The 27,354-nt window shown below is 36.9% G+C and overlaps 2 protein-coding genes across 4 annotated transcripts in view; one reads left to right on the top strand and one right to left on the bottom strand.

Moving 5' to 3' along the window:
• The window catches only part of UCHL5 (ubiquitin carboxyl-terminal hydrolase L5), a 63,320-nt gene extending 61,922 nt beyond the window's left edge, over nucleotides 1-1,398 (bottom strand). Inside the window, exons 1-2 of one of the 2 annotated variants that reach the window (XM_011995088.1) lie at nucleotides 819-1,273; nucleotides 370-700 (exon numbers count right to left, since the gene is read on the bottom strand). In XM_011995088.1, the coding sequence (XP_011850478.1) occupies nucleotides 370-700; nucleotides 819-1,061 (574 nt within the window). In that variant the 5' untranslated portion in view covers nucleotides 1,062-1,273. Of the gene's footprint in view, nucleotides 1-369; nucleotides 701-818 lie in introns of both variants that reach the window. The other variant, XM_011995090.1, reaches the window with a different exon arrangement.
• TROVE2 (TROVE domain family, member 2) lies at nucleotides 607-25,488 on the top strand. Of its 2 annotated transcripts, none has more exons than XM_011995086.1 (9): nucleotides 607-960; nucleotides 10,009-10,607; nucleotides 15,342-15,562; nucleotides 16,024-16,170; nucleotides 16,441-16,578; nucleotides 20,887-21,003; nucleotides 21,715-21,828; nucleotides 22,088-22,234; nucleotides 24,086-25,488. In XM_011995086.1, the coding sequence occupies exons 2-9, from the start codon at nucleotides 10,028-10,030 to the stop codon at nucleotides 24,236-24,238; spliced, it is 1,617 nt and encodes a 538-aa protein (XP_011850476.1). In that variant the 5' UTR covers nucleotides 607-960; nucleotides 10,009-10,027; the 3' UTR covers nucleotides 24,239-25,488. The 2 variants fall into 2 exon arrangements, with proteins under 2 accessions (XP_011850476.1, XP_011850477.1); XM_011995087.1 differs by having other exon boundaries at nucleotides 799-954.
• Nucleotides 25,489-27,354: the final 1,866 nt, after the last annotated feature.

Here is a 27,354-nt window from a genome sequence, read left to right on the forward strand (position 1 = left end):
GCACTTGACCACACCAGCCCGGGATAAGGTGCGCGCCGCAGAGAAGGGGCAGTGGAAAGGACAGTATGTGCTTTAAGAGCTTGGGGAGCGAGGGTCCTCAAGTCAATTACAGGATTTGGGTGCCAGGTCCTGAGGATATAGCAGACACAAGACAGACACGATCCTTGCCCTCGTGGTGTGGCTCTTCAAATTACTGTGGAAACGCGACTGTCTCGAGAGCAGAAAACCTACATTTCCCCCACCCGGACTCCAGGTTCCTGAAGTCACCTCTCCAGATGCGGGGCGGCGGTGGCCGCAGGGAACCACTCCATGCCCAGCTTGGGCCTCCTCCCGTGACCCCAGGCCCAGGACGGTCCCCTAGGTTCTCACCGAATCCTTTAATGAGCTCGGTGAAGACCCCGGGGTCGCTTTCCATGAGGCACCACTCCCCGGCATTGCCCGTCATGGCCCCGGCCACACACCGCCCCGATCCACCTCTCGCTCTCGGCCGCCCCCCGCACCAGCTGCCGCCAGCCACAGATCTCAGCAAACCCGCCGCCGAGCTCGTCCACCACACGTCACCCCGCCTACTTCCCGACAGCCTCCGGGCGCCGTCACCTGCAGCGCGACGGAGCGCGCGAGGACGCTCTAGCCACCCTAGAGACATCGAAACTCTTCCCAGGCCTTGCAGCACCCGTAGCGGATTCGGAAGGGCTGGGGCCTGAGAAGAAAGGGCGGAGATTCAGAGAGCCAAAGGAGGTAACATCCGGGATCCTCGCCCCAATGGGGCGGAGGCGGGGCAAAAGAGGAGGGGCGGGACTCGTTCCCGGGAACCGAACCTGGAATTCCCCGGCGGCAGTGGGGCTGTTGCTGTCGCTGTCGCTGCCTATCGGTCTGCCGTCTCTTGTCGTTTCCCAGCGCTGCGCAGGACTTCTCCTGGCGGCGCTGCGGGTCCAGGTGGGGGTCGGCTGCCAGGCACAGGTGAGGACATTGCGGGAAGCCGGCTGGGAGCCTTTTGTGCTGTGTGAGCGGCCCCAGGGACGCGCAAAGTCTGACCAGTCCTCCATGTCTCTCACCCGCATCCCAGGGGCTGAGGCTGGGCAAACGCCGCGAAACTATCGCTCTTCGCCGCCTCGCTTCCGCGCCTGCCCACCCTGGGAAACGGAACCAGCATCGCGGTAGGGACATCCTCGCTAGGCCTGCCCGGACCATTCCTGAGGGTGGGCCCTTTCCGAAGCCGGGACCGCTCCTGCTTGTCGGCATCGCTCCCCGCAGGCCGACGTCGAGAGGGCCTGCTTTACTCCTCCTCTTTCTCCTCCTCCCGCGGCTTCTGCGCGGAGAGGCGTCGCCCGGGATCTGGGTTTTGGAAGAAGGATCTTTGTGGGAAGACAAGGCGAATTTATCATAGAGGGAATAACGAGGGAGAGGAGAAAGGTCTGTCCTACAGTCCATGGGGCTGCTAGACTGGTGGAAGGGGATGCGATGCGTCAAGGGAAAATTAGGTTGAAAACAAATGTCGTGTATTAATCTAAAAACATTTGGAATGGTTCTAAAACTGGATGATGAGTTAAAACCCAGTATTTACTAAATTGCCCTCATTCAACAGGCTCTCCCAGAATACTGTAAAGATTGAAGTTTTTAAGAGTGTATTTGTTAAAGGCTTTAAGTTGCATATTCCTTAAAAGCTGCATATTCCAAGAAAGACCCTTGGCTTCCAAGGAAAAAACAAAAAAGTTTTAGTGGATAAAACTCTGAGTCCTTCCTTCTCAAATAGGTGACCTGTGCCCTGGAGTTAGGGAGCCTTGTGCTACGGATTATGTGAAGCCTCGAAATAAACATGGTAAATTTTATGAGGGAAGCAACAGAGCAACTTTTGTATTAAAAGAAGCCTGAGTACGTTATGGGGTAGAAGCCAAAATTTGTATGAAGTGTTGGTTTAAAAAAAATTTTTTTGTAACTTTCTTGAAGTTTATCTCCGAAAACTCTGCCCTCAGCTTGGAGAGTGGGGGGATTCTGTTCAGTGTATTTCCTTGAGATACTTAATTGGAAAGGTTTAAGAGGCACAAGAGTCCAGAATGATTGGCATCAGAGCCCGAAGTAGTTTGTGGTATTTTTTTAAATCTGTAATATTGCTATGAACTTGAAACTGTTTTCTGTGCAGAATGCATCAAAACTAAAATTTATTTGATACCCAACTTAATTAACATGGTACCTATTGTAGACCAAACTGAAAATTTAGCCTTTGGCACAATCTAGAAGTAAGCAGAGGAGGGGGTTAAAATGTCTTTCATTATGTTAACATTTGATCCTGAGAGTTTCCATAAAAAGCCAGATTTCTGGATCTTTGAGAAAAATGAGATCTGGCAACTACTAGTTCCATACCACGTGGCAACCGGTTGGCAGCTCCCCTCAGACTAGCATGCTGTCATTTTTGCCACAGTTCCTTCCTCATCAGTTTTTATAGTATCACATTGATCAGTGGATTCAAATACCTGTATCATGGGTAAGCAAACCTCTATCATGGGCCCATTTTTGTAGTATTGTTTCTTTACATTTGTCGTGCACTCTCATAGATTGACAAATCTTTGACTTAATTTAAAAAGGAATAATCTGCAAATGTCTTTGACTTCTTGAGATGAAAGGCAGCATTTTCAAATTATCAAGAGACTTTGGAAAGATGTTGAGATGAGTAAATTCAAGAAAAATGTAGGATTCCTTGGAAATAACATATTAGTACTGATAGAAGATACTGTACATGCTGTAGTTCTGATGATTGTGAAACAAGTGCTATTATATAATGTGTTATTAGCATTTCCTGATTTTGCATTCTAAATTAAATTTTAAAAGTAGAGAAATGAACAATGCATAAAATATCCACAACCAATTTAAAATGTGGCCATGCTTGGCCGGGCGCGGTGGCTCACACCTGTAATCCCAGCACTTTGGGAGGCCCAGGCAGGTGGATCACGAGGTCAGGAGTTCAAGACCAGCCTGGCCAACATGGTGAAACCCCGTCTCTACTAAACATACAAAAAATTAGCCGGGCACCGTGGCAGGTGCCTGTAATCCTAGCTATTGGGAGGCTGAGGCAGGAGAATCGCTTGAACTTGTAGGGCGGCGGTTACAGTGAGCCAAGATTGCGCCACTGCACATCAGCCTGGGCGACAGAGTGAGACTCCGTCTCAAAAAAACAAAAAAGAAAAATGTGGCCATGCTTTTAATATTATGGCATTGTAATATTTAACTTCTCAAGAATTTAATTTATAGAGATTTAATACATTAGTTGTATGGTGTGTTTTAAGAGCACTAGATAGATAGGTCAGGCCCATCCAAAGAATTAACTATATTTTTTTTGTTGTTAATCTGGATTTACAACACTTGATTATCCAGGAATGGATTAACTGATGACCAGGTTCTGACCTCACTCACTGCCCAATTGCCTTCTAAACCACTGATAATGGAGCTTAAGCTTTGAGGCAGGAGATAATGGCAGTTGGAGAAAGAAGAAATTAAGTTGCTGTGTATGTCTGTGTGTATCTCAAATTGCTTTTAAAAGTCAAATATGAAAATTGTAAGGCTAAATATAATTTTCGTGTAATCAATTGTATTGGTGCTCTCCATTATGATATAGATAATAGCAGGGTTATTTAAGTGCTTGTTTATTTAAATAACTTTCCAAATATATTTCACCTGGCCAGTTTTTGTGTTTTTAATAATAGATTTTTAGAATATAATTCACATATCATGAAGTTTACCATTTTAAAGTATCCAGTACATTGGTTTCTAGTATATTCACAGAGTTGTGCAGTCATCACCACTAATTTCAGAACATTTTCATCACCCAAAAAGAAATCTACCCTTTAGCAGTCACTTCCCAGTGTTCCTTCCCCGTGGCCTCTGTCAACCTTAGACTAATGTACTTTTTATTTCTATGAATTTACCTACTCTGGAAAATTCATATAAATGGAATTGTAATACAATATGTGGCCTCTCGTGACTGACTTCTTTCACCTGACATAATGTTTTCAACGTTTGTTTACATTGTGTCATGTATCAGTACTTCATCCCTTTTTATTATCTAATAATAGTCCATTGTGTGGATGTACCATATTTTTTCATCCCTTCATCAGTCGATGGACATTTGGGTTGCTTCTACTTTTTGACTGTTATGAATAATGTTGATAAAAACATCTGTGTACAACTTTTGGTATAGATACATGTATTCCTTTTTCTTAGGTGTGTGGTGGAATTCCTGGGTCATATGCTAACTATATTTAACCTTTTGAGAAACTGCCAGACTGTTTCCCAAAGTGGCTGTGTTATTTTACATTCCCACCAGCAGTATATGAGCGTTTCATTTTCTCTAAATCCTCACCAACACTTATTATTATTGTTTTGATTATAGCCATCCTAGTGGTTGTGAAGTGGTATCTTATTGTGGTTTTGATTTGCATTTCCCTGATAACTAATGATGTTTATCGTCTTTTTATGTGTTTACTGGCCATTGGATAATCTTCTTTGGAAAAACACCTTTTCAGATTCTTTACCCATTTGTATGTCTTTGGAGTAATATTCACATCTTTTGCCTATTTTTACTTGGGTTATTTATCATTTTATTAAGTTGTAAGTGTTCTTAGTATATTCTAGATACAAGTCCCTTATCGTATGTATGATTTGCAAATATTTTCTCTATTCTTGGATTGTCTTTTCACTTTCTTGATGGTGTTCTTGGAAATACAAGTTTTACATTTTGATAAAGTCCAGTTTATTTTTTTATTTTGTCACTTTTGCCTTTGGTGTCTACATTCCAACACTAATTCTGTAACACCAGCTGGGTGCCCCCCACTTCCGTTTAGTTCTGACACTAGCTACCCAGGGTTGGCATCAGATCCCACAAATTAAAGGACAAGGTCCCCACTAAGAATGCCGTTAATTTGGATGCCAGCTGTAAATGGGGTCCCCAGGCTACTCACACTTCTGCCCTGTGGACTACAATTTCAAGACTCCCCATAATCCCCTCAAGGCTGATAATTCGCTAGAATGAGTCACATAACTCACTGAAAGTGCTTTACTTGCAATTACAGTTTTATTATAAGGGATACAACTCAGGAACAGCCAAACAGGAAGTAGACACATATGGCAAGGTTTAGGGCAAGGAAAGGATGCAGAACTTCCATGCCATCCTTGTGAAATGTGGGCACATCACTTTCCCAGCACATCAGTTTTTGTTCACCAAGGATGCTCCACTGAGTATTGATGAACAGAGTTTTTATGAGGTTTCGTCACATGGGCATGATTGATTAAATCATTAGCTGCGTGACTGAACTCGATCTCAAGTCCTCTTCCTTTCCTAGAAGGTTGGCCTGACCAGTTTATTCCTCTAAACATATGGTTGGTCTTTCTAGTGACTAGCCCCCATCCTGAAGCTACCTAGGGGCCCATGTTGCCTCATTAATGTAACAAAGACACTCCTGTTTCTCAGGAAATACCAAGGGTTTTTGAAACTTTCTGCTGGGTATTATGTACAAAGACCAGATACTCTCTCTTATAAGATGCCACAGTATCATATCACTTTGCCAAATTTTGAGTTTATTTGTGTATCACACTCAGTGACAAGAAGGAGAGTAGCTTGGGACATGTTACTCTCTTTTCTGTCTTTTAAAATATGAATATGACCCTGGTAAATTTATACAATAAAGTAGAAAGGTGTCCTGGCTGCTAATAATGTTATCTGTTCCACTGTTTTATGTTGCACTCTGGAAAGTACAGTCACAGAAGCATAGGAAAAGCTAAGCATTTTCTGCTGCAGAAAAACTGAAAGGGTATGTCCTCAGGGTTGTCATTTATATCATAATATGCAAAAGGAAGAGTCTGTGAATAAATAACTTGATTTCTTCTAATAGGGATTATAAGGATTACACTTAGAGATTACCTCTTAGACATCCTTTATAGATTTAGAAGTTCATTTTGCTGCTTGCTCTAGAAAAGTACTTGAATACCTAGTATTAAATATATTAGAAAAATGGAAATATTGTTCTTAGATGACATTTTTACTCAGCATTCACTACTTTTCTTTAAAACTTTGTTTTTTCTTGATTATATTCTTCACTACCTGCATATAGTACATTTATCATTCTGATTACAGAGTTTATCTTAAAGACTTGTATTATATATTGAATTACACATACTGAGGCTTTTATTCTCAAAATGTGTTATGGGAAAGAGAAACCAATTGTGCATGATTATTTGGGAAATGATTCAGAAAGTCAACTTTAATGATATTTGGCTTTAAGTATGTATTACTAATTACATAAAAGCAATACAAAAGAGGAGACAAAAATGATAAGATTTGGTTTCTACTCTCAAGGGAACCAATAATGTAGCTACATATGGTCACAATGAATAATACAAAGAAAAGAATTTGAAGGGGAAGGGAATTTTGAGGTTTGGTTTGGGACCTTTTAAATCCCACCAGTTGGTCCTTGGTGCAGGAAAGCAGGTGTAGTAGAATTATCTGATATTAGATGTCATTTCAGTGCTACTCATCTAACAAATATAACTAATAAGCAGAAGTAGACAGGTTGAAGTGCCACCAGAGACTGTTTTTATGAAAGCTAAGGGAGAGACTAGCAGAGTCAATGCAATGTGAAGATCAGAAAAACATAGCATTTTCTACTGGAATTGGCAATTAAGGTATCAGTCTTTGTGAAGCATGTTAGTCTTCTTAAAGTGTTTTGGATCGAAAGGTAGAGATAAAAGCCAAATTGAAAAGAGGATAATAATAAATAGAAGAAGAGGCATCCACTACACCAGGAGTTCCAGCCTGTGCTGTATTCAGTAACTATAAATTTGTCCCTAATGACTAATATGATCATTACATCTCCGATACCACCTGAGACCCAGGCTTCCACTAACATAAGCAAATTTGTACTAGAATCTTATTTGGAATATTGACACTAATATTCCCAACACAATTCAGATCACTGTACCCCTCAGTCACAGTCACATTCACAGTGTGAGGTTCTCCATTCTTCCATGCACTTATCCCCCTACACCACTATGTGTTCCCCTCTCTGAGACCCAGTCTTTCATTCCTCCCATCTCTACCAAATTTCTCCACATACCATTTGGCATTCTACATCTCCTGTCAGAGGGGAATGTCTTCAATTTCCTTATCCCTCACTCCCTCAAATCTCTCTTTACGTATACTCTTCACCCTTAAAAGATAAAGGAAGTATCTCTTTTGCTGTTAGTAGGCCAGTCTCAACCTGGATGCTCTAAGCTCATTCTGTCTCATTTCTTTCAGGAATCTAATTCCTTCAGTTATCCCCCTTCTCTACTGTATCTTCACCTCTCCAAATTGAATCTTTCAATCTTAGCATCTTTCCGTTGAAAAAGGTAAAAAGATTTTTCCTCTAAGTCCCATCCTCTCTCTTACTTTCATTCATAGTTTTTGTGTCTACAAAGAGTAGTCTAGCTGTGAAGTTTCCTCACTGCATATCTTCCTGATCTCACTGTAATCAAGCTACTTCTTGTACCACTCTACTGCAGTTACTCTCACTAGTCACTCCTACTTGCTAAATCCAATGATCATTTTCTAGCCTTTTATTTACTTTTTCTCTGACCATTTGAAATTACCAACCATTCACTCCTTGAAGTTCTCTTCCTCGTGGTCCATTAGTTTTCTTCAACTCTATGCACCTCCTTTTCTGTCTCTCTTTAAAAAGCCCTTCTTTCATTAGCTCTTAGTTGTTAATATTCACCAAGATTTTATCCTTAGCCTTCCTCGTAATATATAAACATGTTCAAGTAAGGATGGTCTTCAAAACAAAACTTCTTAATTACCTTGTGTTCCTCTTTAAGTTATGGCCATATCTGTCAACATGTCTGTATGGCTCTACAGGATGCTTAGACAGTTTCTTTTCTAAAATATAAAGACAGATCAGGATTTCAGAAACCTCTTCCTGGAGCGCCTTCCCTAAACTTTGTCAGTTTTTTAGTTTGCCTTCTCTGCTCAAATCTTTCTGGATTATTTAGACAGTATTATTTTATACTCCCTTGCTCACTCATAATACTTTTCTACTACAGCACTTAATTACAGTTTGCATTGTGATTCTATCTCCACAAATGAGTGTATTTCCCTGCGATCAGGAGAACAATTTTTTTTTTCAGTTTCTTTAATGGCAGAGAAATTGCCTTCATGTCTCACACATAGTATCTATTCAGTAAATGCTGGTTGAAGTTTTTGTTGATTGTGCTGTTTTGTTTGCCATGGACAGAAGCCCAGTGCACCGAAATAACATGACAGATTGAAGGACCTCCATAAACAGTGATACTGTACTAAGAATAGTGGTGGACTGATGATGAAGTGACAATTGTTGGTCCTCCACTAGAAGGATAAAGAGGGATATTGTTTCCAGATAGCTAGTTCTAGGAGTTTTAGAGCTAATGGAAGGAGTAGAGTGAGGGTAGTTACAGATGACATAAAACAATAAACCTAAAAATGGCTTAAACAGTAAGATACATTTATGACATAATAGGAAATGTATAAGCAGGGCAGTTTCAAGTAACCCAATATCAAGGACCTAGGTACTTTCTGTTTTTTTCTATTCTGCCATCTTTATATATTGGTGTGCCATTTTAAGCTGGCTTATCTCAAGGTCTCAAGATGGTTTTTACCACTCCAGGCATGACTTGCAAATGAAAATTTCAGAAGGCAGAAAAGGGAACATTTCTTTTTAAGAGCCTGAGCCCCCTTTTGAGAATGAAGAAAACCTCAAAAGTGTTCTCAGCTGATTTACCATGTCGTACTGGCCAGAGTCATGACACATGCCCAACTCCCTATACCAGTCATGAGGCAAGGAGAGCACCATGATTATTGGGCCTGGGTCGAGCAGCAGCAGCAGCATCACCTGAGACTTGTGATAAGTATACATGCTTAGGCCTCACTGGAGACCTACTAAATTATGAAAGAAACTCAGGGCAGTGCCTGGGAGGGCTGACCCAGCAATCTGTGTTTCAGTTAGAACTTCTAGTAATTTTGATGTACACTGAGTTTGAGAACCACTGGCTTAGAGCAATAAAGATTCATCCCTTGGGGCTAGGGAAAGGCCTAGCCTCCTTTGAAGGATATGAGGCCAACAAGAGGAGAAGAGAGAAGGGGGAAGAATGAATGTTAGATCGGCAACCAAAAATGTTTACACAATCCTTCAAGGAGTACGATCTTTCTTAGTACCCACTACTGTTGCTGCCCTCCCTTCTTTTATTCTCTGTGTGGGCCTCAAGACGCCATACTGACCTGCCTGCTTAATCTCTGAAGCAGCACACTGTATCTCAAAAAGGTGACTCCTCAGTTGCTTCTGATTATCACACCACTGTGGCTATAATCTTGTTTGTTTGCTGTGAAGGGCTTTCAGTTTCTTTAGGTTATAAAAATAGGAATATAAAACAAAAACATTTTAAAAACTTAAGATACCGGCCGGGCACGGTGGCTCAAGCCTGTAATCCCAGCACTTTGGGAGGCCGAGACGGGCGGATCACGAGGTCAGGAGATCGAGACCATCCTGGCTAACACGGTGAAACCGTGTCTCTACTAAAAAAATACAAAAAACTAGCCAGGCGAGGTGGCGGGCGCCTGTAGTCCCAGCTACTCGGGAGGCTGAGGCAGGAGAATGGCGTGAACCCAGGAGGCGGAGCTTGCAGTGAGCCGAGATCCGGCCACTGCACTCCAGCCTGGGTGACAGAGCGAGACTCTGTCTTAAGAAAAAAGCGAAAAAACAAAAACAAAAAACTTAAGATATTACCAGTAGTCATTTCAAAATATTCAGATATGGTTTTTTTCTTTCATTTTCTGCCTTTCCTGATTTTTCTTCAGGACATTTATATTGATTTTGTACTAAGGGAAAAACTATCGAACTTAAAAGATGTTGTTAAAAGAGTTAATAACATTTCAGTAAACCTACATTTTGTTTTCCTTTCTTAATTTTATTGTGCCCATCTAGTTGTAATAACATTTTGCCTTTTTGATAGGTTTCCTAAAGACAAAAAAATGGAGGAATCCGTAAACCAAATGCAGCCATTGAATGAGAAGCAGATAGCCAATTCTCAGGATGGATATGTATGGCAAGTCACTGACATGAATCGACTGCACCGGTTCTTATGTTTCGGTTCTGAAGGTGGGACTTATTATATCAAAGAACAGAAGTTGGGCCTTGAAAATGCTGAAGCTTTAATTAGATTGATTGAAGATGGCAGAGGATGTGAAGTGATACAAGAAATAAAGTTATTTAGTCAAGAAGGCAGAACCACAAAGCAAGAGCCTATGCTCTTTGCACTTGCCATTTGTTCCCAGTGCTCCGACATAAGCACAAAACAAGCAGCATTTAAAGCTGTTTCTGAAGTTTGCCGCATTCCTACCCATCTCTTTACTTTTATCCAGTTTAAGAAAGATCTGAAGGAAAGCATGAAATGTGGCATGTGGGGTCGTGCCCTCCGGAAGGCTATCGCGGACTGGTACAACGAGAAAGGTGGCATGGCCCTTGCTCTGGCAGTTACAAAATATAAACAGAGAAATGGCTGGTCTCACAAAGATCTATTAAGATTGTCACATCTTAAACCTTCCAGTGAAGGTAAGCATAAGATCTTCATTGGGAACAAGGGTGGATAAGGGATATCCAATAAATAGCAAATTTTTATTTAACATAAGACAAGTGTGTAATATTTTCTAGAAATAGCCTTTCTTTCTCAAAACATGCATTAATTCAAATATGTTTAATGCCTTCCTGGGATTACACACCTACCACAGGCAATCCAGACATTAATAATCAAGAATCAAATGACGGGTTTATAGATTAATAATCTGAATCTTAAAGTGCCACCGTCCTAACTGGAATGCTCACCCAAGTGATTATGGACGCGTAAGTAGCATGGACAGATTGAAAGTTGCAATAATCCTTGGATATGGGTACGATCATTAGAAGGAACTGCTTTTGAGTTCCAGCTTTGCCAGTTACTCAGCAGATACTCAAATTTGGTCTCAGTATAATCGTTTGTAAAACTTAGGTAAACTGTACACAACTATTCCATAAGATCATGTATAGAAAACTGCTCTGTAACCAATGAAATGCTAAGTAGAAAAGTAAAAAAAAAAAAAAAAAAAAAGTTGCAATAAGCAAAACAGCTCCTTGCCAGTAGGTGGCAGATGGCCATGCTGTACCCACTTCTCTAGCCCATTCTTTTTTTTTCCTCCCCATCTTCCTAGGACATGTGTTCCTTGGAACCTAAAGGGATATACCTTATACAGTGCTGAACTTAACAATTCAGGAAGTTAATTGTTTTCAGGCAGTCAGTCAGGGGACCTGATAACTTGGGGCAGTGTTTCTGTATCTATGGAAAGAGACTTTTGAAAAGTTAGTTGACTCCATAATAATTACTAGTCCTTTTAAGGAAAGAAATAAGAAAAACTCTTGGGCAGGAGTAATTTGAAGTGTGAAGTTCCACAAAAATCAACATGTACAAAATTTGACATTTTTTTTTTTTTGCACCAGAAGTGAAACTTGAAAAGACAGCCACTTAGAAGGGTGGGTTCACGTTTCAGTTCTGTGGCCTTAAGCCAAGTAACAAGCTGAGTTTCTGTACCTTCATCTAAAAAGGAGGGTAAGGAGAATAAGCTTACAATTATTGAGACTAAATGTCCCAGCACCTAACATATAGTAGAAGTATACTTTGGTTCTTTCTCCCTTCCACACATATCTTTATGTACAGAATCTCTTCAGTAATTCCTAACTTATTTTAATTATAAGTGGAATTTTTCAAATGAAATGTGAACAATAAATTGCAAGTATTTATATGTATAAGCATTTTATTTTGATTTTATTAGATTACATGTTTTAAAATAGTTGAATAATACGGAAAAATATGACGCAGTCGTACTCTTCAAAAGAAATAACTGCATATCAGCAGTCCCCAACCTTTTTGGCATTAGGGACTGGTTTTGTGGAAGACAGTTTTTCCAGACAGTGGGGAGGGCAGGGTGGTTTCAGAATGAAACTGTTCCACCTCAGATCATCAGGCATTAGATTCTCATAAGGAGAGCGCAACCTAGATTCCTCACATGCACAGATCACAGTAGGGTTCGCGCTCCTATGAGACTAATGCCCAGCTACCTATCTGACAGGAGGTGGGGCTCACTTGCCTGCCGCTCACCTCCTGCTGTGCGACCCAGTTCCTAACAGGCCATGGACTGGTATCTGTGTATGGCCTTGGAGTTGAGGACTCTTGCTGTATATGATATGTTGTAATTTACTCCAGATTTTTCCTAAACATGTATTACTGTGTTTCACTAAATTTTGTTATATGCCTTCTATGTTTCAGTAAAAAGTATATTATTGCTATTGCTATTGCTGTTTTTTTTTAGGTCAGTTGAAATAGTTGCATGTATACCATTGTATGACTGTAATTTATTAGCTAGTCTCTTATTGACAAGAATTTTTTCTGGTTTTTTTATACTGTTATTGACAACAGTTGTTTCTGGTTTTTTGATACTGTTACAAAAATACTACAGTGCAAACTCTTGCATAGAGTACACACTTTCATAATGGTTAAATCCACAAACAGTATGTGAAGGATCAGTGTACCCACATTTGAACACTGACTGTTGTCATTATTTTTTAATCTATTTCAGTAGAATCATGAAAGATTCTTTGAATTTACATTTTTGGGCAGAAGCTCATCTTTTCATGTGCTTATTTTTATATATATACACACACACACATATATTTATATATACACACCTATATATAATATATGTATACATGTGTGTGTATATATAGGTATATATATGTATGTGTATATATACCTATATATAGGTATATATATATTTTGTATTTTTATATATAAAAATATTTATTATATACATTTTGTATTTTTAGTAGAGACAGGATTTCACCATGTTGGTAATGCTGGTCTCAAACTCCTGACCTCAGTTGATCCGCCTGCCTTGGCCTCCCAAAGTGCTGGGATTACAGGCATGAACCACCGTGCCTGGCCCTCAGCAAATATTTATTGAGCACCTACTATGGATAGACACTGTTCTAAGAACTTGGGGTTCATATTACAGGAGTTGATTATTATGTACAGTGCATGCATTTTTTCTTCTTTTTTTTCCTTTGTCTTTTTTTTTTTTTTTGGTTGGGGGACATTTCTGGCACACTAAAGTTTGGAATTTTAATGTAGTCAAACTTATCAGTGTCTTCATAGGTTTATGTTTTGTGTTAGGATTAGAAGGGCCTTTTCCAACCTAAAATACTTCTCTGTGGTTTTTTCCTAACATTTTCATGGTTAAGAAACATTATTTTTTATATTTAAATTTTTTATCCAAATATTTGATCCAACGTAAGAAGGACTTAGGCATCCAGCTTTATTTATTTGTTTGTTGAGATGTGTCTTGGAAGTGTGGAGCAAGTACTATAGACTAAGAGAAAGACCGCCCATTACTAGTCTGATTGGACCAGTTTCTGAACTTGTGAAAATAATTATTCTGTGCTTTGTTTTTTTGGTCTATATAATGAGGAATTAGTACATGTTCCCTAAACTTACTTCCACACATAGGATTCTTTAATTTGAAACTGTTGAGGGCAGAACTCATAATTGAAACCATGTTAGTAATAGTAATATCACATTGGACATGAAGAATCCCTAGCATTTTGAAGTTTAAAAATTTGGAAAAACTGTAAGCAACAGAATTAATAGTATTTTAATATCTTAACTGTAATGTGTATTTATAACCGATAAAACAAGTCAAAATGTGATTCAAGTAATCAGGTATGGTATTTTTATTGTGCACCCACTGTGTGGCCAGCACAATTACAGAACTGGGTAGGATAAAGCTGCTTTAAGGAATTTTTATTTTCATTGGAAAAACAAAATAGAAGATATACTCACATGAAACATTTACTCATTTAAGATGATTTTGTACCAAAATCTGGAAGATAGCAAGAGTCACAATACTTGAGAAGTTCCTGCATGTTAGTGTTAACTTTTGATCAAGTTATTTAGAATTCAAAAATAACATAATAGGCTCAATTGGCATAGAGATGTGTTTCATATGGCCTATACAATATTTTAGGGTAAAAATGAATTCTTTGTCATCATCTTTAAAAATCAGAAGACATAAAAACTCGTATTCTGGCTTCTCTTGAAAGTAATTTTTTTTTATTTTGGCAGCACGAAGTCGATACATGGCTACACCACTTGTTCAGTCACCACACCCTCACAACTGTCTATTACATCACCGTGGTGGTGTTTTGTTTTTTTGTGTTTTTTGAGACAGAGTCTTACTCTGTTGCCCGGGCTGAAGTACAGTGGCATGATCTTGGCGCACTGCAACCTCTGCCTCCTGGGTTCAAGTGATTCTCCTGCCTCAGCCTCCTGAGTAGCTGGTATTACAGGCATGCGCCACCACACCCAGCTAATTTTTTAATTTTAGTAGAGACAGAGTTTCGCCATGTTGGGCAGTCTGTTCTCGAACCCCTGACCTCAGGTGATTCACACACCTTGACCTCCCAAAGTACTAGGATTACAGGTGTGAGCCATGGCGCCCGGCCTCACCGTGGTGGTTTTATTTCTTTATTTTATTTGCCCTTCCCTCATAGACATTTTAATGTTGTAATCCAATCCCTGCTGTGTTATAGAAGTGGTGAAACTAAGACCTAGAAAGACCACCATTTATTGGCAGAGTATAGGCTAGAACCTAGAACCCAGATTTTCTCACTCCCGATCCAAGGCTCTTTTCTCTTTCTTCTATTGGAAGAAATTATGGAGGGAATCAACAAGTTACTGTTTTCTTCTTCTTTTTTTTTTTTCTTTGGACCAGTAATACTTCTCAGCTATTAAAACACAGTGTAAAAGAACCTACCTACCTGTCCACTTCTATTTATTTCTGCTGTTTGTAAATATACATATTTTATTCAACAGCAAAGAGAGACAAATGAATATAATTAATATAAGATAATACAATATAATACAATATTAATTGAGAGATATCTGTACTCTTGTGAGTTGTTCTGAGATTATGGACCTGAAACTTTCTAATGCTGGTGTCTTTGAAAAGAAAGAAAAGCCTCTGTAATAAAACTACTCAGGATACAGATTTTTTTACTCCAAAGTCTCATATTTAAATAGTAATAACTGAACAAGAAAATTAATTCACCCCATTTGCTTAATTGTTATATCATGGAAAGCAGCATCCCAGTGTAAGGGCATTAACTCTTGTGTGTTGTTCATATAATGCATTTTGAGGAAACATGTTCTATTTTTTTACTTGGTAATCCTGCATGCTTTTTCAATTCTTTATCTTGTTAAAGGACTTGCAATTGTGACCAAATATATTACAAAAGGCTGGAAAGAAGTTCATGAATTGTATAAAGAAAAAGCACTCTCTGTGGAGACTGAAAAATTATTAAAGTATCTGGAGGCTGTAGAGAAAGTGAAGCGCACAAGAGATGAGCTAGAAGTCATTCATCTAATAGAAGAACATAGATTAGTTAGAGAACATCTTTTAACAAATCACTTAAAGTCGAAAGAGGTGAGTGAATTATATGTTACAGCATGTGATTAAACATGAGTAATTTACTGTAGGGGCTAAAAGGATAAACTTGGGGTAGCTATATATTTATACTTCTAAAAAGAAAAATTATTTAAAATGTATCTTGAAATTAATGTCTATTTAAAACACCTACCATGATGTTCAACATGATGTAGGTGGCATTTGTGTTAGTTTCACTCCAGAAAATCTACTGCCTTGCTAATTAAAAAAAAAATCATCTACGCATTTCCTTCACAAAATATACTTCACTTCCTTTTTCTAGTAAAAAAAAAAGCTTAGCTTATTTGATAAGCCTTTGACTTAGACATTTTCATTCTGAAAGTACTCTGAACCCCAAATGACAGCCTGAGACTATATTATGAATATTTATTGATATAGGTGTGTTATACTGATTTATTTTCCCTTAATTCCTGGTATTGCTACTTATGTTATTGCAATAGGTATGGAAGGCTTTGTTACAAGAAATGCCTCTTACTGCGTTACTAAGGAATCTAGGAAAGATGACTGCTAATTCAGTACTTGAACCAGGAAATTCAGAAGTATCTTTAGTATGTGAAAAACTGTGTAATGAAAAACTATTAAAAAAGGTAAGCATTATCAGTGTTCTTTGTTAGCTACTACTAACTGAAAAAGTGGCTCCTAAATTTTAGAAATGCAGTCAGTGCATTTTTAAGGTATTTTGAGATGTTCATTATACCAAATTGCATTATGGCTCTTAAGTGTAAGTTTAATACATTTTCATTTTTCTCTTTGCTGTATGAAATGTAGTTATTAGCTACAATAACACAAAAATCTAAGGAGTATACATAATCACTATTTTTTGCTAAAATTTTCCTTATACTTTGTTTTGTTTCTAGGCTCGTATACATCCATTTCATATTTTGATCGCATTAGAAACTTACAAGACAGGTCATGGGCTGAGAGGAAAACTGAAGTGGCGCCCTGATGAAGAAATTTTGAAAGCATTGGATGTTGCTTTTTATAAAACATTTAAGGTAGTGATATGATTTTTGTTTTAAAACAAATGACTCAAGACTTAATATCTTTTGTAATAATACATTTTAAAGGTAGTATTAATAGTTTAATCATTTTTAAATTAGGTATTCATTTGTTTTTCTTTAGTTCATATGAGGTGGGTATATAATTAATATCATGTAAGTTTATGAGTAAAGTATTTCTCTTTACCTTTGGGTAGCAACTAATTATTCTAAGATCATTTTGGTAGCTTTTAAATTACTAACTGTATTAGTTTGTTCTTGCAGTGCTATAAAGAAGTACCTGAGACTGAGTAGTTTATAAACGAGAGGTTTAATTGGCTCATGATTCCACAGGTTGTACAGGAAGCACAGTGGCTACTGCCTTGCTTCTGAGGATGCCTTGGGAAACTTAAAATCATGGCAGAAGGGGAAGCAAACACGTCCTTCTTCACATGGCGGCAGGAAGAAGTGATGAGCAAAAGTGGGGGAAGCTCCTTCAGATCTCGTCTGAACTCATTCACTATCACAAGAACAGTATAGGGGAAATCACCCCTATGATTCAATTATCTCTACCTGATCCCACCCTTGAACACGTAGGGATTATAGGAACTACAATTCAAGATGATATTTGGGTGGGGACACAGCCAAACCATATCAACAATCATGGCAGAAGGGGGATATGGTACTAAGCTATTAGACTGCCCCCATGATCCAATCACCTCCCCCCAGGTCTCACCTTCAACACTGGGGATTACAGTGAACATAAGATTTGTGTGGAGACACAAATCCAACCCGTGTCACTAACTTTAGAAATTTGCCTTCCGATCAGGTCCTTTGACTTGGTCCTCTGTTTTCCCCATTAATTGGTAGATACATCTCATCAGTCTTGATAAAAAATGAGGTTTTTAGTAATGGAAATCTCACATCAAAGACAAGCTAAAACGTCTTGCTGTATAACAAAATACTAGCAACCAAATTCAGCAGCAAAATAACAGGATTACACACCATAACCAAGTGATATTTATCCGTGGCATACAAGGATAGTGCAACATATGACAGCCAATCAATGTAATACATCACATTAGTAGAATGAAGTGATAAAAACCACATGATCATCTTATTGATGCAGAAAAAGCATTTCACAAATTTCAACATTCCTTCGTGATAAAAAGAAAACCACTATATAAACCTGAAATTAACTCCCTCAACATGATAAAGGCCAGAGATTTAAAAAACAAAAATGTTTAAACCCCATAGCTAATGTCATAATGGTGAGTGATTGTAATGTTTTCCCCTAAAATCAAGAAAAAGACAAGGATGCCCAGTTTTTCCACTTTAATTCCACATAGTATTGGAAGTTCTAGTAATAAGGCAAGAAAATGAAATAATGAAAGACATCTCAGCTGGAAATAAAGAAGTAAAATTATCCTCAGATGCCATGATCTCATATTTAGAAAATGCTAAAGAATCCACCAAAAACTCTAAAGTTAAAAAATGAATTCAACAAAGTTACAGGGTATAAAACCAACACATAAAAAATCAGTTGTATTTCTATATACTAGCAATGAACAATCCAAAAAAAGAAATTAAGAACACATTTCCATTTACAATATCATCAAAAAATAAAAGACAAGAGTAAATTTAAGAAGCTGCAAGACTTACACAGTGAGAACTACAAAACACTGCTAAAAGAAATTAAGTCATGAATAAATAGAAACACATCTGTGTTTGCAGATTGGAAGACTTAATATTGTTAAGATGACAATATATCCAAAGCAGCCAATCTACAGATTTAATGCAATCCCTTTCAAAATCCCAATGGCATGTTTTACAGAAATAGAAAAACCCATTCTAAAATTCATAAGAAATTTCAAGTGACCCCAAATAGCCAAAACAATCTTTAAAAAAAGAACAAAGTCTGGAGGACTCTTCAGTAACTCTTTCAGTTACCACAAACCTGCAGTAATCGAAACAGTGTGGCACTGGCAAAAGAATAAACATATAGACCAATGAAATAGAGTCCAGAGTTAAAACTTTGCGTATATGTTCAGTTGACTGTTTTTTTTTGTTTTGTTTTGAGACAGAGTCTCACTGTGCCACCCAGTTTGAAGTGCGGTGGTGCAATATCAGCTCACTGCAACCTCCGCCTCCTGGGTTCAAGTGATTCTCATGCCTCAGCCTCCCAAGTAGTTGGGATTACAGGCATGCACCATCACACTCAGCTAATTTATTCCATTTTTAGTAGGGACAGGGTTTCACTGTTAGCCAGGCTCGTCTTGAACTCCTTGCCTCAAGTGATCCACCCACCTTGGCCTCCCAAACTGCTAGGATTACAGGCGTGAGCCACTGCACCAGGATGTCAGTTGACTTTTGATGAGGATGTCAAGATGATTCACTGGGGAAAGGACAATCTTCAACAAATGGTGTTGGGAAAACTGCATATTCACATACAAAAGAATGAAGTTGGACCGTTATCTTACACCAAATACAAGAATTAGTTCAAAGTGGATCAGTGACCTAAATTTAAGAGCTAAAACTAGAAAACACCAAAAACACAGGCAGCAGAAGAAAAAATAAATTGAACTTCATCAAACTTAAAAATTTTGTGTATTAAAGGATACTATCAAGAAAGCTAAAAGATAATCTACAAAATGGGAGAAAATATTTGCAGACCATATATCCGATAAGTACCTAATATCCAGAATACTGAAAACTACAAGTTCAGCAAAAGTACAAACAACCTAGTTTAAAAATGGGCAAAGTACTTGAATAGACATTTTTCTAATGATATACAAATGAGTAATAAGAACATGAAAAGAGCCAGGTGCCCTATAATCCCAGCACTTTGGGAGGCCAAGATGGGTTGATCACCTGAGGTCAGGAGTTCGAGACCAGCCTGGCCAACATGGTGACACCCCATCTCTACAAAAAAAAAAAAAAAAAAAAATACAAAAAATTAGCTGGATATGGTGGCGGGCACCTGTAATCCCAGCTACCCATGAGGTTGAGACAGGAGAATCTCTTGAACCCAGGAGGCAGAGGTTGCATTGAGCTGAGATTGTGCCATTGCACTCCAGCCTGGGCAACGAGCGAAACTCCGTCTCAAAAAAAAAAAAAAAAAACACCATGAAAAATACTCAACATTATTAATAATCAGAGAAATGCAAATCAAGATGACAGTGTGATACCACTTCACATCTAGTTGGATAGCTAATATCAAAAAAGCAGAAAACAAGAACTGGGGAAGATGTGGAGAAATTGGAACCTTAGTGTATGGTGGGAATGTAAAATGGTGTAGCCCCTGTGGAAAACAATTTGGCAGTTCTCAAAAGGTTAAACGTAGAATTACCATACCATCCAGCAATTCCATTTCTAGGTATATACCCAAAAGAATTAAAAACAGGTATTAAACAGATATTTGTTTACCAATATTCACGGTAGCATTATTCACAATAGCCAATAGTTAAATGTATTCTTGTCTTTTATTTTTGATGCTATTATGAACAAATGTTTTCTTAATTTTCTTTTTTGTTCATTGCTAGTATATAGAAATACAGCTGATTTTGATGAACAACCCAAATGTTCATCAGCAGATGGATAAGCAAAATGTGGTATATATAATGGAATATTATTCAGCCTTAGAAAAGAAATACATTTGATACATGCTACACCATGGATAAATCTTGAAAAGATTACACTAAGTAAAATAAGCCAGACAAACAAGGACAAGTATTATATGATTGCATTATATGAGGTATCTATAGTAGGCAAATTTATAGAGACAGAATGTGGAAGAAGTTGTCAGGGGCTAGGGAGAGACATGGCACGGGGGGGTTATTACCTCATTGGTACAAGTTCTATTTGGGATGATGAAAAAGTTCTAGAAATTGATAGAGGTGATAGTTATACAACATTGTGAATGTGCTTAATGCCACTGAATTATACATCTAAAAATGGTTAAAAAGGTCAAATTTATGTTACATTTTATCACAATAAAAATTTCTTACTAAAAACCTCTGATTTTACTTCAATGAGGAAAGATTTTAAAAATAGGATGGTAACTTATTTAACTAAAATTATTGAATAGGTTCTTACTTCGTTTGTTTTGCCTGTAAAAGCTAAGCATTTTTATTTATTTTTTAATTTTCAATCATAGCTGCTATGCCAGATGAGCATTTTTAAATAGTTGTCAATTGGTATATCAAAAATCTGAAGGCCTTTTATTATAGTCTTTTTAATGTAAGATGATAAGTAAATATGATTTAGAAATTTAATCTACTCATAATTTCTATTATGCTTTTGATGATTGTTTTGTTTTCTCTGTAGACAGTTGAACCAACTGGAAAACGTTTCTTACTAGCTGTTGATGTCAGTGCTTCTATGAACCAAAGAGTTTTGGGTAGTATACTCAACGCTAGTACAGTTGCTGCAGCAATGTGCATGGTGAGAACACCTAAGACAATTTTGCCACTCTAAAAACATGTTTACTGTAGAACAAAACTATAAGTTAAATAATGATTAAGAATTACGTTTTCACTTTTTTCTGTCCTTTCAGCTTGTCACATTTTTTATTTTATATTTAAAGATAATGGTGTAAAGCCAAAGTGTTAAGTGTGTTGAAAAAGTATGTCTAGAGAACAAGCAGAATAGAAATTTTAATTTTTACAACAAAAGATTAAATATTAATGGATTTTTTAGGAAGTAGATAATGCTTAGATAAAATGAAAAAAAGACGTAAAAATTTTTTAAACTTATTTTTAAAATAATGCTTAAATTATTTAATGATATGAAACTTAAAAGATCTGGGAACTAATAGGAGTGTCTAGGAGACTCTAGTTCTATCTTGACTGTCAGTGAATAACAAACAGATGAATAATAGGCAAACTTTTTAGCTTCTTTACTGGGGCTTTATTTCTTACCTAATAAAATGAGAAGAATATTTACTGTATTTGCTTCAAAGGATAGTCATGACAGCCAGTTTTTTTGTGAAAGTACTTTGAAAGCTGTACTACTGTTACTGTATAGTTCTAAAACACTAATAAAAAGTTAAGAAATAAACATCAGTGTTTCTTTTAAACATGAAGTTGGATAAAATTCAAAATATTGTTATTTCCCCCAAAATTTGCTGAAAATTACTGCCATTGAATTTTTCAGGTTGTCACAAGAACAGAAAAAGATTCTTACGTAGTTGCTTTTTCCGATGAAATGGTACCATGTCCAGTGACTACAGATATGACCTTACAACAGGTTTTAATGGCTATGAGTCAGGTAAGAAACTGTGCTTTTTAAGTTTACTTAGTTAAGTTTACATAACATGTAGAATGATTTTATATTGATGTCATGTATGGTATTAATCTGTGAGAACAAAAATTTTTTTGTCTTAAATTTCTCATGACAAGTACAAAAACCGAAAATATATATGCAGGCTTTGGAAAGGCTGTATATATTGGTGCTAAACAAAATGATACTGTAAAAACTAGTATTTTTAAGGATTTATTTACTTATTCATGCTTTTGTTCTGAATTAGATCCCAGCAGGTGGAACTGATTGCTCTCTTCCAATGATCTGGGCTCAGAAGACAAACACACCTGCTGATGTCTTCATTGTATTCACTGATAATGAGACCTTTGCTGGAGGTGTCCATCCTGCTGTTGCTCTGAGGGAGTATCGAAAGGTAAAACAAATTCTAATATGGTTTCTCACCCAAATAATATTTTAATACTTGATTTTTTTTTTTTTTTTTTTTTTTGAGACAGGACCTCATTCTATTGCCCAGGCTGGAGTGCAGTGGCTCAGTCATAGCTCACTGCAACCTCAACCTCCCAAGCTTAAGTGATTGTCCGACCACAGCCTCCCAAGTAGCTGGGACTACAGGAGTGTGCCACCACGCCCACCTAATTTTTTGTGGGGATGGGGTTTCACCATGTTGCCCAGGCTGGTCTCAAACTCCTAGGCTCAAGTGATTCTCCAGCCTCGGCTTCCCAAAGTGCTGGGATTACAGCCACCACACCTGGCCATTCTTGATTCTTATTCACTTAAGTTTTTCAAAAAATGTTACTACAAGTAGTTCTGTGTCATATAGGAGCCGATGTCCGTTATAGACTCAGCAGTACTTAAAATAAGAAAAAGTATTGGTTACACATATATAATTTAACCAGTTTCCATTGTTAAACATTACTAAGAATATCCTTTGCAAACAGTATTTTTGGTAATGATCAGAATATTTGTTTTACCTTAGCTGTAAGTTTTTTTTAATAATTCAGTGTGCTCCTTGAAAATTTGAAAGTATTATTAGTGAGTTTTGCAAAAGGATTACATAAAATTAAAGCTATAATCTATGCTCTGTGTTCTAATCAGTATCCTCCCATTGAGCTTTCTGAAATGGCATGAATCGTCACTCTCCAATATGTGTTGCCACTAGTCACATGGGACTTTTGAGCACTTAAAATATGGCTGGTATGACTAGAAGTAGAAATAGAACTTGTTGATGAAGAGTAGTGGTTCTCAAAGTGTGGTTTCCCTACCAGCAGTCTTAGCCTCACCTGCAACCTTAATAGAAATGCAAATTCCTGAGGCCCAACAAAGATCTGCTGAATCAGAAACTCTGACATTGGGACTGTGTTTTAACAAGCCCTCTGGAGCATTCTGATGCAGGCTTAAGTTTGAAAGCTACAGGTGAGGGAATAGATTTTTTTTTTTTTTTTTTTTTTAAGAAATGGGGTCTCCATCACTGGAGTGCAATGGTGCTATCATAGCTTACTGTAACTTGAAATCCTGGCCTCCCAAAGCACTGAGATTACAGCCATGAGGCACTGCCCAACCAGGATAGAATGTAAAGACTGTTTGGTTATGAGTCCCGAGTCTTTCTCTTACTCTGTGTGGACCTGAGCAAATTATTACTGATCTACATCATAGTAAGTTATAGCCCTTACCTCTTACATTTGTTTTAACAATTACGTTAGATGTATTATTTAAAGAGTTCATTGTAGTTTCTCACGTGTATACATTCAGCGATTGTAGGTTTTTCTCAAAAACTCAATTATTTTAATCTTACATGTAGCTGTAGAGGACAAGTTCTTACATGGAACATGTATATATCGCACATATCAGTCATCAGCCAAAAGTTGATCATCCCAGAGAGATATTTCCTTATATTTATATATACTCATACACACTGCCCCAGCATTTGATATGTTGATAAAAATATCTGGCACCCTTAATACCCTGACAGGTTTCGTAAGTACAAAGTGCCTAGGCTGCTCAATAATGTATGCTGCAGCCGATAGAACAAGTAAAGTAATTGATGAGAGAAGTAGAAATTTCAGGCAGATTCTAATACAATTTTATTGTCCATTCTTCTAAAACTCCCATATTCTAGCCTTAAAAGATTGACCCTCCCCCCAAAAAAAATGACTTTGTAATTAAAAAGCTCTGGTAGAGAAATGTTAAAGTGATTTAATTTTGGAGGTATTTTGTGTTTCCTTACATACATGTTCTTAATATGTATTTTGGTCTTTTTCTACAGAAAATGGATATTCCAGCTAAACTGATTGTTTGTGGAATGACATCAAATGGTTTTACCATTGCAGACCCAGATGATAGAGGCATGTTGGATATGTGTGGCTTTGATACTGGAGCTCTGGATGTAATTCGGAATTTCACATTAGATATGATTTAACCGTAAGCAGCAGCACGATCCAGAGATCCATTGCCATCAGTGATCTCACTAAAAATATACAGCTACTTCCCAGCTAATCCCCACCCAATGAATGATGATGGTATAGTATGTGCATAATGGAAAGTTACCTTACCGAAAAAAAAAAAAAAGAAGGAAAAATAAGATGGGCCCAAAGGTCTGTCTACTAAACTAGCTCTTGGGGAAATAGCTTCAGGATACTGTAGTTTCCTCTATCTGATAGAGAACTTTTTGTTAATAGACACTGTAAAATAGTTTTGCTTTGTTGAATAATACATGTGTACTTAAAAGAGGTAAGAGCAAACAGTGTAATTCCACATCATGTCACTTGAGAAGTGCTTAACGTTTTCTTAAACGTTTCCATTGGGAAAGGACAGCTTTGATAATGTCCAAATACTCTGAAATGCACTAGACCATGTAACTGTGATGGAATATGAAACTCATCTGTAAACTTTTATACCAAGGGGGTAAAAAAAAAAAAAAAAAAAGACATTTGATTAAATTATGAATGAGTTTTACAAATTCCTGTCAGAGTTTTACTAAGATCACACAACAGCTTTCTTATTCAGTGAAAAAAATATTTTATTTCTGATGTTTTATTTGGACTTGTAGAACATGTTACCATTAATCAGAAACATCATGGCAACCCCTAAGAATAGTTTGTGTTGGCTGAGGAATTCTGTTTGGTTTGCTTTTTTTTGCTTTGTTATATTTTATTGCCACAAGGGGTGTGACTTGATAATGATTTCCTCTGAATTATAACAACATAGCCAGATGTAGTCTCACACTTTTTTTCATACTCTTAAGTGAAAATAACATAAAATGTTTCAAGCGCTTAACTCCCCCTCATTCACGAAGTATAACAATTAAAATCTCAGCTATAACCAGTTTAGCTTTTTCCTTACTTTTAAAATAAAAATTTTTACTTTTAACTATTTTTTTAGTCAATATTTTTAAATTGTATACAGGTCAATGGCCTATCTCTTTGTCCATTATTCATTTCATGGCAAAATACTCTTCTTTGATAGTATAAATAAATAATAAAGCAATCTAGGTCCTTCAGGTTTGAAAGGCAATTTTTGAGTAGCATATTACCAGCTAGCCAATCACTAGGAATTTTTTTCAATATTATTTGTATATATTAAACTTTTCATTACACTAAAGTGCATTATTTTCTTAAGCAGGTATCCTTCATTGTGAGGTTTAACATTAAAGCAATCTGTTGAAATGCCGTTATCTTTGCTCATAATTTTATTACAGTCATCTAAGGTAGCTTACACATAAAACCTGTTTGCATATCTGTTGTTCTCTAAATATTAATTGAAGATTTACTGAGGGTTTGTAAGATCCTTCTTGCTGTTATGTGAAAAGTCAAACTGTAGTTAATGTAAATTATAGCCTTTTAGGTGCTTGGGGGTCAGAGGTTTTATGTTTTTTGGGAAAGGGGGACTTTAGTAGTCTGAGGATTTCTGTACATATTTTCTTCTGTTTTATGTGAAGTTTGGGCTCTGGGAATAAGAAAATGTCCTTTTCAAATTTATTTGACATATTAATGCTGGTTGTGATACAAACCCATTCCTTCAAGGCAACTGGTATCAGTTTTTAAGTGTGATTTACCTGAGATATTTTTGTTCAGTAAAGCTCATCGTAGCACCCCCACCCCTACTTCAGATATGCATTGCTTCTGATGTTGTTCACATCTTTAACCCTGTCAAGCATTGAACTGAATATATTAGCTACTTTTGACACATTAAAATATTATGTTCAGATTGAATTTAAAGTTTAAAGAAACTAATAGAATTATGTAATAGTTAGTGAATTCTTTAAGTAAACCCAAGATCTTTAAAATTGTAACATGATCATTTTATTCCTAATAGAAATGTTAAATATAGTACAAAACTGCATTACCTTCAGTTGTGTACTATTTCCATAATACTTTTAGACAGATATATCTATGAGTTAATATTAAATCCATCAAGGATACAAGATTGGATGACCTTTCTGAAGTATTTAGGTAGGTCTAATTAAATGGACTAGGGTAACATTTAAGAAAGAAAGGATAATTAGGAGAAGCTACCACAGAAGGTAACTTTTCAAATCATGGCACATTAGAGCTGGAAGAAACCTTAGAAACCTAAAAGCTAATTTTTAAATTTTTGTTAGAGAGCTGAAGTCCAAGACAAGAGTGTGATTTTGAAGTACTATGACCTAGGAAATCTTGGTCTCTTCATTCATGTGCCAGAATTTATTTCCCCACAACATGGGAACACATGGTCTCAGAAGAGTAGAGGATAAAATAAAACTATTTAAGACTTTTACCTTATTGGGTTATTAGGAAATAATGTATATACATGATTGCTTTAGGAGTAGAGAAACAGAATGGGAACATGTATAATTTTGTAATTCATAGGAATCCTCAAGCACAACTAACCTGTGTTGCTATATATATCCACATATATAGAGAAAAAACAAAAAGTTTACCTCATTATGAATAAAATGTACTGAAGTGATAAACAAGTTCTTTATTTCCTGAGTTACTTTTAGGATTACTGTTAAATTAATATTTGGGAAAATACTGCTTTTAAAAAGAATCCTACAAGAATAAACAAACTTTATTTCCTAGGTAATATGTAAATAGTTCCAGGATATAGTTGTAATTAGTAAAACAAAAACTAATCTTATAATCCCACCCTTTATTAAAGTTCTTGGAAATTCCATTTATTAATACTTATATTATTAGTAACCTATTTTATGAGAGTGTTAGTGAGGCAACATGCTAGTGAATGGAATTTAGTGTTACCCTTTGGAACCTCCTTTGCTTTATCTAACTTACTGTGTGACTGTAGACAACCAATTTAACCTAAGTGATTTGATTTTTTTATCCTTAAAAAGTAACATATCTGTGCTTGGATCATAGAATCAGTGATTTAATATTTATATAAAAATTGAAACTGGGAAAAGGGCTTGCAATACAAGTTAGAATTCTTTTTTTTTTTTTTTTTTAGTTAAAAACATTCTTGTTAATAGGGTATGTATTTTGAAAGATAAAATGTTTTAGAAAAATAGGCTACTCAACAGGCCTAACAGTGTTTTAAAAC

This window comes from Mandrillus leucophaeus, unplaced genomic scaffold (genome assembly GCF_000951045.1).
Source record: "Mandrillus leucophaeus isolate KB7577 unplaced genomic scaffold, Mleu.le_1.0 Scaffold47, whole genome shotgun sequence".
NCBI classification, from domain to species: Eukaryota; Metazoa; Chordata; class Mammalia; order Primates; family Cercopithecidae; genus Mandrillus; species Mandrillus leucophaeus.

Bases quoted from the DNA above. Each gene is read 5' to 3' on its own strand.
- TROVE2 (XM_011995086.1), top strand. From the start codon at position 10,028: ATGGAGGAATCCGTAAACCAAATGCAGCCATTGAATGAGAAGCAGATA. The intron at 10,608-15,341 runs GTAAGCATAAGA...ATCTTGTTAAAG, and splicing joins TCTTAAACCTTCCAGTGAAG to GACTTGCAATTGTGACCAAA. The intron at 21,004-21,714 runs GTGAGAACACCT...TGAATTTTTCAG, and splicing joins TTGCTGCAGCAATGTGCATG to GTTGTCACAAGAACAGAAAA.